The sequence below is a fragment of the Tachyglossus aculeatus genome, chromosome 4 (genome assembly GCF_015852505.1).
Source record: "Tachyglossus aculeatus isolate mTacAcu1 chromosome 4, mTacAcu1.pri, whole genome shotgun sequence".
Taxonomy (NCBI): domain Eukaryota; kingdom Metazoa; phylum Chordata; class Mammalia; order Monotremata; family Tachyglossidae; genus Tachyglossus; species Tachyglossus aculeatus.
In genome coordinates this window covers 136,324,240-136,337,363 of record NC_052069.1, presented here as the reverse complement: position 1 = coordinate 136,337,363, position 13,124 = coordinate 136,324,240, and the positions used below count along the sequence as shown (strand labels likewise).

The 13,124-nt window shown below is 51.1% G+C and overlaps 1 protein-coding gene across 1 annotated transcript in view; it reads left to right on the top strand.

The window, feature by feature from the left end:
- The window catches only part of RAB11FIP5 (RAB11 family interacting protein 5), an 85,740-nt gene extending 78,650 nt beyond the window's left edge, over window positions 1-7,090 (top strand). The window contains exons 4-5 of the mRNA XM_038745958.1: window positions 3,258-3,441; window positions 6,637-7,090. Coding sequence (XP_038601886.1) covers window positions 3,258-3,441; window positions 6,637-6,852 — 400 coding nt within the window. The 3' untranslated portion in view covers window positions 6,853-7,090. The remainder of the gene's footprint in view (window positions 1-3,257; window positions 3,442-6,636) is intronic.
- Window positions 7,091-13,124: the final 6,034 nt, after the last annotated feature.

Genomic DNA, 13,124 nt, shown 5'->3' with positions numbered 1-13,124 from the left:
TATGTGCCAAGCACCCATTCTAAGTGCTGGGGTAGATACAAGGTAATCAGGTTGTCCCTCGTGGGGCTCACAGTCTTAATCCCCATTTTACAGGTGAGGGAACTGAGGCACAGAGAAGTTAAGTGGCTTGCCCCAGGTCAGCCAGCAGACAAGTGGCAGAGCCGGGATTAGAACCCGCATCCTCTGACTCCCAAGCCTATACTCTGGCCACTGAGTCACGGCTGCTTGCCACTAGAGAGGAGGGAAGGGGACTCAGTGAAGCGTGGGGAATCAAGCTCACACTGCAATAGGAGGGATATAAATGAGACAAGAGGAAGAACTTGGATTAGAACACGGGGTCTTCGGACTCCCAGGCTCATGCTCTATCCACTAATAATAATAATAATGATGACATTTATTAAGCGCTTACTATGTGCAAAGCACTGTTCATTCATTCATTCATTCAATCGTATTTATTGAGTGCTTACTGTGTGCAGAGCACTGTACTAAGTCCTTGGGAAGTCCAAGTTGACAACATATAGAGCCAGTCCCTACCCAACAGTGGACTCACAGTCTAGAAGGGGGAGACAGAGAACAAAACAAAACATATTAACAAAATTAAATACAATAAATATGCACAAATGAAATAAATAAATAGAGCAATAAATATGTACAAACATATATACAGGTGCTGTGGGGAAGGGGAGGAGGAGGAGGCTCAGTCTGGGGAGGTTACAAGGTGATCAGGTTGTCCCATGAGGGGCTCATAGTCTTCATCCCCATTTTCCAGATGAGGTCACTGAGGCCCAGAGAAGTAAAGTGACTTGCCCAAAGTCACACAGCTGACAATTGGCAGAGCCGGGATTTGAACCCATGACCTCTGACTCCAAAGCCCGGGCTCTTTCCACTGAGCTACGCTGCTTCTCTAACTATTCCCCCAACTACTCCCAGCCACGGGTCTGGGAATCAGAGGACCTGGGTTCTAATCCCAGCTCCGCCACTTGTCTGCTGCGTGACCTTGGGCATGTCATTTTACTCTCTGGGCCTCAGTTACCTCATATGTAAAATGGGGATTGAGACAGTGAGCCCTAAGTGGGACTGGGACTCTGTCCAATCCAATTAGCTCATATCTACCCCAGCGCTTAACACAGCGCCTGACACATAGTAAGCATTTAACAAATCAGTCAACCAATCAATGGTATTTACTGAGTGCTTACTGTGTGCTCAGCACTGTAATAAGCACCCCATTTTCCAGATGAGGGAACTGAGGCCCAGAGAAGTAAAGTGACTTGCCCAGAGTCACACAGCTGAGAAGTGGCGTAGCCGGAATTTGAACCCATGACCTCTGACTCTCCCCCCCCCACCCCGCCTTACCTTCTTCCCTTCCCCACAGCACCTGTATATATGTAGATATGTTTGTACGGATTTATTATTCTATTTATTTATTTATTTTACTTGTACATATCTATTCTATTTATTTTATTTTGTTAATATGTTTTATTGTCTGTCTCCCCCTTCTAGACCGTGAGCCCACTGTTGGGTAGGGACCGTCTCTATATGTTGCCAACTTGTACTTCCCAAGCGCTTAGTACAGTGCTCTGCACACAGTAAGCGCTCAATAAATACAGTTGATTGATTTAGAGAAGCAGTGTGGCTCAGTGGATAGAGCCCGGGTTTGGGAGTCAGAGGCCGTGAGTTCTAATCCCGGCTCTGCCATTTGTCAGCTGGGTGACTTTGGGCCAGTCACTTCACTTCTCTGGGCCTCAGGTCCCTCATCTGGAAAATGGGGATTCATTCATTCATTGTCTTATTTATTGAGTGCTTACTGCGTGCAGAGCACTGTACTAAGCGCTTGGGAAGTACAAGTTGGCAACATATAGAGACGGTCCCTACCCAGCAGCAGGCTCACGGTCTAGAAGGGGGAGACAGAGAACAAAACAAAACATATTAACAAAATAAAATAAGTAGAATAAACATGTACAAATAAAATAAATAGAGTAATAAATATGGACAAACATATATACAGGTGCTGTGGGGAGGGGAAAAAGGTAAGGCAGGGGGATGGGGAGGAGGGGGAGAGGAAGGAGGAGGCTCAGTCTGGGAGGAGGGGGCTCAGTCTGGGGGATTAAGACTGTGAGCCCGACCTGGGACAACCTGATCACCTAGTATCCTCCCCAGCGCTTAGAACAGTGCATTGCACATAGTAAGCGCTAAACAAATGCCATCATTATTCATTCGTTCAGTTGTATTTATTGAGTGCTTACTGTGTGCAGGGCACTGGACTAAGCGCTTGGAAAGTACAATTCCCCAGATGGAAGCAATCCCTACCCAACAATGGGCTCACTGTCTAGAAGGGGGAGACAGACCACAAAACAAATAGACAGGCATCAATACCATCAAAATATTTATTGAGCACTTACTATGTGCAAAGCACTGTACTAAGCGTTAAGCAGCTGGAGCAGGGTCAGCTCGGTCGCTGCGAGGGGGACAGCCCCCACCACACCACAGCCCCCCATGAGGCCTGACCCCCCTCAGGTCCATACTGGGACGGACACTGCCGACTCGAGGAGGGCTTCCTGGAGGGGGCGGCCCCGAGATTCATTCATTCATTCAGTCGTATTGAGCGCTTACTGTGTGCAGAGCACTGTACTAAGTGCTTGGGAAGTACAAGTTGGCAACATATAGAGACGGTCCCTACCCAACAGCGGGCTCACAGTCTAGATGACATGTGACGGAGTGGGAGAGGATGGTAAAGGGGAGCGTCGCTGCTGGAGTGTGAGAGTTGTGGCGTGAGGGTTGAGCATGCTGGCCGCTGGGAGAGAAAGAAGTGTCTGAGCGGGGGTAGGGTGAGCCCCCCACGATTCGGTGCTGCCCCCCAGCCCCTCCTGGTTGCCGATGTTTGGGGGTCGGGGGGCCGGAGAGAGGCCATCCCCAGGGAATCTGAAACCGTGTGAGCAACCTGGAGTCCCAGGCGATCCCATCCGAGTCCTCTCTGGTCAGGTGAAGGCCTGCTTATCCAGTTTATCTGTCACAGAGACCCCCCATCCCACCTCCCGGGGCCTGTTCTGGTGGCCAATCCCCTTGACGGTCAGGAAGTTCCTCCCCGAGTCCAGCCTGACTCCCTCCCGCTGTGGTTTAAGCCCGCTTCCTCGGGGAATGCGGAAATGGATTGGAGTTTCCCATCCTTCCCTGTGTCCTGGAGGCGAAGGAGCTGGGTCGAGGGGGAGGAGAGACCTGAGCTGTCCAGAGGGGCTGACCGACCCATCCCATCCTCACAGCCCTCACCCCGTGAAGCCCATCAGTGCGACCCCCGCGGACGGCGGCGGTGAGAAGAAGCAGCACCGCTCCAGTCTAACCACCGCCCTGAGCAGCGGCCTGGAGAAGCTCAAGACCGTGACCAGCGGAGGTGTCCAGCCCGTGGCCCCTGCCCCCCAGCCGGACAAGGAGTCCAAGAAGCTGAAGGTGAGGGCTCTGAGGGGGATCCCAATCAATCAGTGGGATTTATTATTATTGTTAATAATGATGGTGGTGTTTGTTAAGCGCTTACTATGTGCCAGGCACTGTTCTAATCACGGGGTAGATACACAGTCCCTGTCCCACACGGGGCTCATAGTCTCAATCCCCATTTGACAGATGGGGGAAGTGAGGTCCAGAGAAGTGAAGTGACTCACCCAAGGCCACACAGCAGAGAAGTGGCAGAGCCGGGTTTAGAACAGATGACCTCCGGATTCCCAGGCTAGAGCCGGGTTTAGAACCGATGACCTCCGGATTCCCAGGCCCAGGCTCAGGCTCTATCCGCTGCGCCACGCTGCTTCTTCTGAGTGCTCACTGTGTGCGGAGCACTGTACTACCAGCTGTTTCTGTATTATAATAATAATAATGGCATTTATTAAGTGCTTACTATGCACTATGCAAGCACTGCTCTAAGCTCTGGGAAGGTTAAAAGTTGATCAGGTTGTCCCATGGGGGGCTCACAGTCTTAATCCCCATTTTACAGTTGAGGTAACTGAGGCACAGAGAAGTTAAGGTGACTTGCCCAAAGTCACTCAGCTGACAATTGGCGGAGCTGGAATTTGAACCCATGACCTCTGACTCCAAAGCCCGGGCTCTTTCCACTGAGCCACGCTGCTTCCCTACCAACTGATCTACCAACTGATTGGACCTCTCACTTTATACAAAGTGCTCAGGAAATTCGGTTGATTAATTGATGGGAGAGGGGGAGTGGAAAATCAAGGACAAGCTAGTGAAAGAGACCTCGACGGAGCAGTCGGAGAGAGGTAGGGGGAGAATCAGGAGAGGACTGTCAGAGAAACCCTGGCTAGGTAGTTTCCAGGAGAAGGGGGTGGTCTCCAGTGTCCAAAGCCGCTGAGAGGTTGAGAGGGCTTAAGGATGGAGTAGACGCCGTTAGACCTGGCTACTCAGTGATGACCTTGGAGGGGGCGTTTGCGACAGAGCAGGTCAAGGAGGGAGTAGAATTGGAGGCAGCCTGTGTAACCAACTCATTCGAGGAGCTGGGGTGAGAACAGTTGGGGCAGATGGGCTAATTGCTGGAAGGTTCGGGGGTCGGGAGAGTTTTGTGTTTTAGGGGAGGAGCCCCTGGAAGGTGGCGGTCCTGGAGGGAAGGGGGCATGTGTTTTTATAAGGTGTGAGGGGATAGGATGGAGGTTGAGGCTATTTAGTCCATCCCCCTACTTCCAGATGGGGTCATCTGGGAGGAGCCCCGCTAGCCGTTTAGAGTCCCCACCGTTCCCTCTCCCTCCACTCCAGGTCCCGCCCAGGGCTGTGCTGAGAGATATTCGGGGAGAGCCATGGGCCTCAGAGAAGGACTCTCCCCTTAATAATAATAATGATGGTATTTGTTAAGCACTTACTATGTGCCAAGCACTGTTCTAAGCGCAGGGGCAGATACATGGTAATCAGGTTGTCCCACGTAAGGCTCACAGTCTTAATCCTAATTGTACAGATGAGGTCACTGAGGCCCGGAGAAGTGAAGTAACTCGCCCAGAGTCACACAGCTGACAAGTGGTGGAGCAGGAATTAGAACCCATGACCTCTGATTCTTTCCACTGAACCACACTGCTTCTTAATTTCCCTTCTTCGTTTCCAAGGGCAGTGACTGTGTCTATTGTTATATTAAACAGCATGGCCTAGAGGATAGAGGAAGGGCCTTGGAGTCTGAAGGTCATGGCTGATTTCACCACTTGTCTGCTGTGTGGCCTTAGGCAAGTCACTTCACTTTTCTGGGCCTCAGTTACCTCATCTGTAAATCGGGGATGGAGGCTGTGAGCCCCACATGGGACAAGGACTGTGTCCAACCCAATTGGCTTGTATCCACCCCATGGTTAGTACAGTGCCTGGCACATAGTAAGCGCTTAATACCATCATCATCATCATCATCATCATCATAATAAGCAGCATGCCCTAGTGGAGAGAGCATGGGTTTAGGAGTCAGAGGTCGTGGGTCCTTATCCCAGCTCCATCACTTGTCTGCTGTGTGACCTTGGACAAGTCACTTAACTTCTCTGTGCCTGTTACTTCATCTGTAAAATGGGGATTAGACTGAGCCCCATGTGGGACAGGGACCTTGCATCTACTGCAGTGCTTAGAACAATGCTTGGCACCTGGTAAGTGCTTAAATACCATAATATAATAATAAGTGCTCAACAAATAACACAAATGCTTAGTACAGTGCTTTGCAACCTGATTTCCTTGTATCAACACTAGCGCATAGAACAGTGATTAGTACTTAGTACAGTGCTTAGTACAGTGCTCTGCACACAGTAAGCGCTCAATAAATACGATTGAATGAACAGTGCTTGGTGCCTAGTAAGTGTTTAAATATCATAATAATAATAATAATAATAATAATAATAATAATAATAATAAGCACTCAACAAATACCACAAACGCTTAGTACAGTGCTTTACAACTTGATTTCCTTTTATCTACACCAGCGCTCAGAACTGTGCTTGGCACCTAGTAATGCTTAACAAATGCCACAATTATTTTTATTTTACTATTAGTAGTATTACTAATACTTGAGAAGCAGCGTGGCTCAGTGGAAACAGCACGGGCTTGGGAGCCGGAGGTCACAGGTTCAAATCCCGGCTGCGTCAATTGTCAGCTGTGTGACTTTGGGCAAGCCACTTCACTTCTCTGGGCCTCAGTTCCCTCATCTGTAAAATGGGGATGAAGACTGTGAGCCCCGCGTGGGACAACCTGATGACCCTGTATCTCCCCCAGCGCTTAGTAAGTGCTTAATAAATGCCATTATTATTATTATTATTATTTTTATTATTATTATTGTTATTATTATTACTGTACACAGTAAGCACTCAAATACCATTGAATGAGTGAATGAATGAATGGGCAGGGTTTTGGTAAGACCGGTCAGGTGGTGTACTAGTCCCCTTCTAGACTGTGAGCCCACTGTTGGGTAGGGACTGTCTCTATATGTTGCCAACCTGTACTTCTCAAGCGCTTAGTACAGTGCTCTGCACACAGTAAGCACTCAATAAATACGATTGAATGAATGGTGGAGGGGGCTCGGAGCGGGGAGGGGTCGAGGTGAGTTTTCCAGCCAAGGGGGTCGTTCTGATGACTTGGGGTTTTCCCGGCAAGTGGTTTTGGGTTTTGACGGTCCCTCCCTCTCCCCAGGACCCCTCCCCGTCGCCGGACGGGTCGGCCCGCTACTACCACCTGACGCACGACGAGCTGATCAAGTTGCTGTTGCAGCGGGAGAGGGAGCTGAGCCAGCGCGACGAACACGTGCGGGAGTTGGAGAGCTACATCGACCGATTGCTGGTGCGCATCATGGAGCAGTCGCCCTCCCTGCTGCAGATCACCCTGGACCAGGCCGGGGCCTTCCCGTGACGACCCCCGCCCCTGCCGTGACCCCCGGGCCCCCGCCTCCTAGTGCCACACGCCGATGTCGGCCCGCCACCCGCCCGCCACCATAGCTCCTGGCCTCCCTTCTCTGTCCCCGCCGTAGTTCAGCCCTGGGATTTCGGGCCTAGACGGGAGGTGGCCCTGACTTCTGACCTCCTCCTTACTTCCCTGGCCCCGCCGCTTCGAGCCCCACCGCGGCACTGCTCTAGATGTTCCCACGGAGGGGGGGGGGGGGGGGGGCGGCTACAGCCCTCAAATCCGTTGGGGTTCTCCACTAAGCCCGGAGCTGAGCCCCTAGCCCCTGGAGGAGGGGAGGACCTGGGGCACCATCCATCCTCTCGCTGCTCCTGCCCCAGGGTTCGAGTTGCCAAAGTCTCCTCGGGCTTCCCCGGGAGAGTCCTCGGTCCGTTCCTGGCCCGGACCGACGCTATCCGAAATTCCATTCGTGATCGGGATCACCCGGTCTTTTCCTCATCCCCCTGCCTGAGGAACCGCAGCCGGAGTTGGGGGGACCATGGCCGGTTGAGGTCTTTACTGCTCTGGTTTCCCGTCTTCCTGTTTGGTTGCCAAAACCAGACCGTGTTTGAATTTAAGGAAAATGTGCCTTTGTGTGGGAGTGGATGGGGCTGGGGGTTGGAGAGAAGATGGGCACGGAGCCCCGCCAAGGGCCCTGACTGGGGGCAAGACCTGTGTGCCCCCCAGCACTGGGCAGAGGGGATCTCCCCCCTGGGTTTTCCTGACATGTCTGTGGCTGTGGGGGGTCTGTGGTCTGGCCCAACCACAAACCCGCCCCCATCAACGTTCATGAGGGAGGGAGGAAGGAGTGAAGGCAGGAAGGGCTACGCTAGTCTCAGAGGCTGGGGTCAGAGCGAGAGTTGAGTCCCAAAGAGTCCTGCCCAGCCCCCACAATCCCCTCCTTCTGACAGAAGGGGAGGAGGCAGCCAGCATGGTGCCCTGACCTTGACGCCCCCCACCCCAGCCAGGATTAGGGATGGGGCTGGCCACACTCCCCGCTCCTGGGTTGTTGCACTTTGGCCTAGCTCTGTTTCCTGCCGCCATGTTGGCTCAGCCGCCTCGCACTTTAAATCCCCCTCCCCTGATCTGTCCACCCCAGACGTATTCGCCTTTCCATCCTATGCCACCCCCCCGGACGCCCAGCTCAGCCCCTGCCCGTGGCTCCATCCCAGTCCCCTTGGCTTTATCCTCTCCACATCCACGTGGGGCTCGGCGGGGGGCCGGGACCACTGTGATTTCTGTCCTCCACACACGCTTAACGCCCAGAATGGGGTGGGGTGACTGCAGGACCGAAGGAGCACAGACTTCTGGGGAACACTGAGCTAGGGCTTGACCAGACCTGCTTTCTCTCCCACCCACCCGTATCCCGACAGCACAGCGTAGCTCCTGGACAGCCCCGGTGCCAGCTTTCGTGGTTGGCTCAGAGGAGCTGGTGCCCAGGGGCCTCCAAAACCTCAGAAGGGCATCCAGCTAGGCGTGGGGAGAGGGATAGGTCTTCAAAGGGGTCTAGACAAGGTGTGTCCCCTGCCAAGATTAGGCTCGTAGAAGGGCCCCAAAGATGGTGTGGCCAGTGTGTCCACCTTGCTGTGGTGGGGGGGTGGGGGGGCTGGGCTCAGATTCCCACAGGCACTGTCTGTTCTCCCGACCTCTGACCTCCAGTGGCCAGGGGAGATGGATTTTTTTGCTTTGTATGTGTCTTCCTAGTAGCCAGCCTGGTTTGTAAAGAGCTTTGTTCATCCCGTTTTGAGCACTTTAAGGAAAATAAAAGTTACTTCATGTACAGCTTGCTTACTTGGTCTGTCTTTGGTGGGGGCCAGGGCAGGGGGCGAGGGGAGTGGTTTGTGGGGAGGCTGAGGGGGGGCCTGGGGAAGAGAAAATTGAGGATGTCTGGAAGTGGATGGGGAGGAAGAGGGTCTGAATTACTCCCTCTTTGACACCCCCACAAACCTGTCATGCCGTCTATCCCCCTGCCTCTGGATGCCCACATCCCCTAACCCAGTATGGGCAGTGAAACCTCGTCTGGGTCCTCTTCTATTCCCCATCTACACCTACCCCCTTGGAGAACTCATTCACTCCCAAGGCTTCAACTGCCTCCTCTCTGCATATAATTCCCAGATCTACAACTCCAGCCCTGATCTCCCTTCTCTGCAGTCTCACATTTCCTCCTGTCAGCTCTACTTGGATGCGCTGCTGTCCCTTCAAACTTAACATATCCAAAACAGAGCTCCTTATCTTCCCACCCAAATTCTGTCCTCCCCCTGACTTTCCTGTCACTGTAGATGGCACCACCATCCTTGCTATCTCACAAGCCCGTGACCTCGGTATTATCCTTGTCTCCTCTCTTATTCAACCCACATATTTGATTAGAATGGAGTAGAGGCCATTGGGTTTGGCAAAAAGGAGATCATTGGTGACCTCTGAGAGGGAGGTTTCTGTGGAGTGAAGGGGACGGAAGCCAGATTGGAGGGGGTCGAGAGAATTGGAGGAGAGGAACTTGAGACAGAGGGCATAGACAACTCGTTCAAGGACTTTTTTTGGGTGGGGGGGGGGCGCTGAGAGGAATGGTAGGAGGGAGATGGGGTGGTAACTGAAGGGAGCCTTGGGGTTGAGAAAGGGTATTTTTAGGATAGGGGAGACATGAGCATCTTTGAAAGCAGTGGGAAGATGCCATTGGAGAGCGAATGATTGAAGACGGGGGTCCAGGAGGGAAGAAGGGGAGGGGGTGAGTGTTTAGATAAGGTGTGAAGGAATGGGGATGGCCACGCAGGTGGAGGGAGTGAATTTTGAGAGAAGGCAGGAAGGGATAGGGGAGTGAGTGAGTTGAATTTGAGAAGCAGGGAGGCCTAGTGGCAAAGCCCAGGCTTGGGAGTCAGAGGACGTGGGATCTAATCCCGGTTCCGCCACTCTTCTGCTGTGTGACTTTGGGCAAGTCACTTCACTTCTCTGGGCCTCAGTTACCTCATATGTCAAATGGAGGTTAAGATTGTGAGCCCCATGTGGGACAACCTGATTACCTTGTTTCTACCCCAGCACTTAGAACAATGCTTGGCATGTAGTAGCGCTGAACAAATATCATTATATTCAGTAGAGAGGGAGGTGTTGAGAGGGTCAATTTGGTCATCAAAGGAAGGTAGTTTGCAGATGGAGGCTAAATGAGGCATGTTGACTTGAGAAAATTGGATGGGGTCAAAATATCGGAGGTCTCTGGGGGGGAATGGCACAGACTTATTAATTATTATTATTATGTAATAATGGTACTTATAATAATAATAATGGTATTTGTTAAGTGCTTACTATGTGCAAAGCACTGTTCTAAGTGCTAGGGAGCTTACAAGGTGATCAGGTTGTCCCACTGGGGGCTCACAGTTTTAATCCTCATTTTACAAATGAGGTAACTGAGACACAGAGAAGTGAAGTGACGTGCCCAAATTCACACAGCTGAGAGTTGGACCCATGACCTCTGACTCCAAAGCCCATGCTCTTTCCACTGAGCCACACTGCTTCTTATTAAGCACTTGTGATGTGCCAAGCACTGTTCTAAGCACTGGGGTAGATAAAAGTTCCATCAGGTTTGTGGGGTGGAGATGTGTGGCAGAGAAAGCACGTGAAGAGGCTATAGTCTGATAGAGGGATTTCAGATTTGGTGAGGATAGAGGTTATTCAGTAGCTAGAGATGATGAGATGGAGTGTGTTCATTCATTCAATCGTATTTATTGAGCGCTACTGTGTGCAGAGCACTGTATTAAGTGCTTGGGAAGTACAAATCAGCAAAATATAGAAACGGTCCCTACCCAACAGGCTCACAGTTTAGAAGGGGGAGACAGACAACAACACAAAACAAGTAGACAGGTGTCAATACCATCAGAATAAATAGAATTATAGCTATATACACATCATTAATAAAATGAATAGAGTAATAAATATGTACAAATATACACAAGTGCTGTGGGGAGGGGAAGGGGGTAGGATAGAGGGAGGGAAGAGAGCGATGAGGAGGGGAGGAGGAGGAGGAGAGGAAAAAAGGTGGGGGCTATTTCCAGCCCATTCCTAGATTTCCGGCCCATTTCCAGATTTCCCGCCCATTTCCAGATTTCCCATTCCCATTTCTACTAGAATCTTGGTGCTGGGATCTGCCTTGGCTTGGAGAGGATAGGTCTAAAGTTCAATGTTGACCCAGGCCCTGTTGACCTGTGAAAACCGGGGAAACCTGCTGGGACGGGCATAGGCTGCCTGCCAAACTCGTTGGGAAGCAGCATGGAATTGTGGATAGACCATGGGCCTGGGAGTCGGAGGTCATGGGTTCTAATCCTACCTCCTTCACGTGCTGGCTGTGTGACCTTGGGCAAGTCACTTAACTCCTCCGGACCTAGTAGGCATTAAGGTGTTTGCCTGATGGTTCGTGAGGTGCCCGCTCTCTTATGCCTGACCCTGCCTCTGGACGCCCCCACCCCTAATCCAAATATCCGAATATTTGGATATTTATATCTTAATATCCTAATCCAAAGGCGGTGAAATATCTGTGGAGAAAGCCACTCTGGGACAGAAATATCCCAGCTTTGGGAATCCGACCTCCATCTCAACCCCCATCCTAGTTACAGGACCCAGCGATCATTCAGTCAATCAATCAATGACATTTATTGAGTACTTACTGAGTGCTTGGAAGCAGCACAGCAAAGTGGCTAGAGTCAGAAGGAGTCAGCAGGTCATGGGTTCTAATCCCGGCTCCACCACTTGTCTCCTGTGTGACCTTAGGCAAGTCACTTCACTTCTCTGGGCCTCAGTTCCCTCATCTGGAAAATGGGGATTAAGACTGTGAGCCCTATGTGGGACACGGACTCTGTCCAACCTATCTTGTATCTACCCCAGTGCTTAGAACAGTGCCTGTCACAGAGTGTTTAATAAATACCATTATTATTACTGTAATTATTATTCTCTGGGCCTCAGGCACCTCACCTGTAAAATGGGGATTGAGACGGTGAACTCCGCGTGGGACAGGGGCTGGGTCCAATCCGATTTGCTTGTATCCATCTCAGCGCTTAGTACAGTGCCCAACACATAGTAAGCACTTAACAAATACCATAATTATTATTATTATTGTTATTATTACAATACAAGAGAATTAGCAGACACGTTCCCTGCTCGTAAGGAGCTTACTTCCTTGAGGGAATCAAATTGAGGAAAGTCCCCTCTCCTACACTGCCAATCTCCACCAGTCCAGGAATCTTGTCCCTAAAAGCCTATCCTCTGGATGCTTGGCATTGTGGGGAGTCCAACTGTGTCAACGGAGGAGTCATTTGTTCATTCAGTTGTATTTATTGAGCGCTTACTGTGTGCAGAGCACTGTACTAAGTGCTTGGAAAGTACAAATCAGCAACATATAGAGACAGTCCCTACCCAACATAGAGGTCAGAGGCCTGAGAAGCAGTGTAGCCTAGTGGATAAAGTAGGGCCTGGGAGCCAGAAGGACCTGGGGTCTAATTCTGACTCCACCGCATGCCTGTCGTGTGACCTTGAGAAAGTCACTTCACTTCTCTGGGTTTCAGTTACCACATCTGTAAAATGCGGTTTAAGAATATAAGCCCCATGTGGGACAGGGACTGTGTCCAACCGAGTTCGCTTGTATTCACCTCAGTGCTTAGTACAGTGCCTTGCACATAGTACAAATACCACTAGTACTATTATTGCCTTGTATCTATCCCAGTGCTTAGAACAGTGCTTGGCACATAGTGTTATCGACAAGTAGGGTGCAAAATAGGTTGGAGTCAGTCATGTCAAGTCCGCTGTGGACAACACATAGTAAGCGCTTCACAAGTACCATTATTATTATTATTATAAATACTATTGTTATTTTAAGTCCAGTAATAATTTGACTGATTGATTGATTGCCTTGGGCAAATCACTTCCCTTCTCTGGGCCTCAGTTCCCTCATCTGTTAAATGAGGATGAGGGCTGTGAGCCCCATGAGGGACAACCTGATTACTTGTATCCACCTCAGCGCTTAGTACAGTGTCTGGCACTTAACAAATGCCATTATTATTATTATTCAGTCTGTAACCCCTCCAGACCAAGATGGCCGCCGGGGCAAAGGCCTGGAAGACGCTCTTGCCTCCCCCTCCTTCTCCCTCAGCCCGCAAGGACTACAACCCCCACAATGCACCGCGCCCCGCGCACGCTGCGGTGGGCGGTGACCAATCAGGAGAGGCGGCCGCGGCGGGGGCCGAGGAGGGACATTTTAAAAGGGC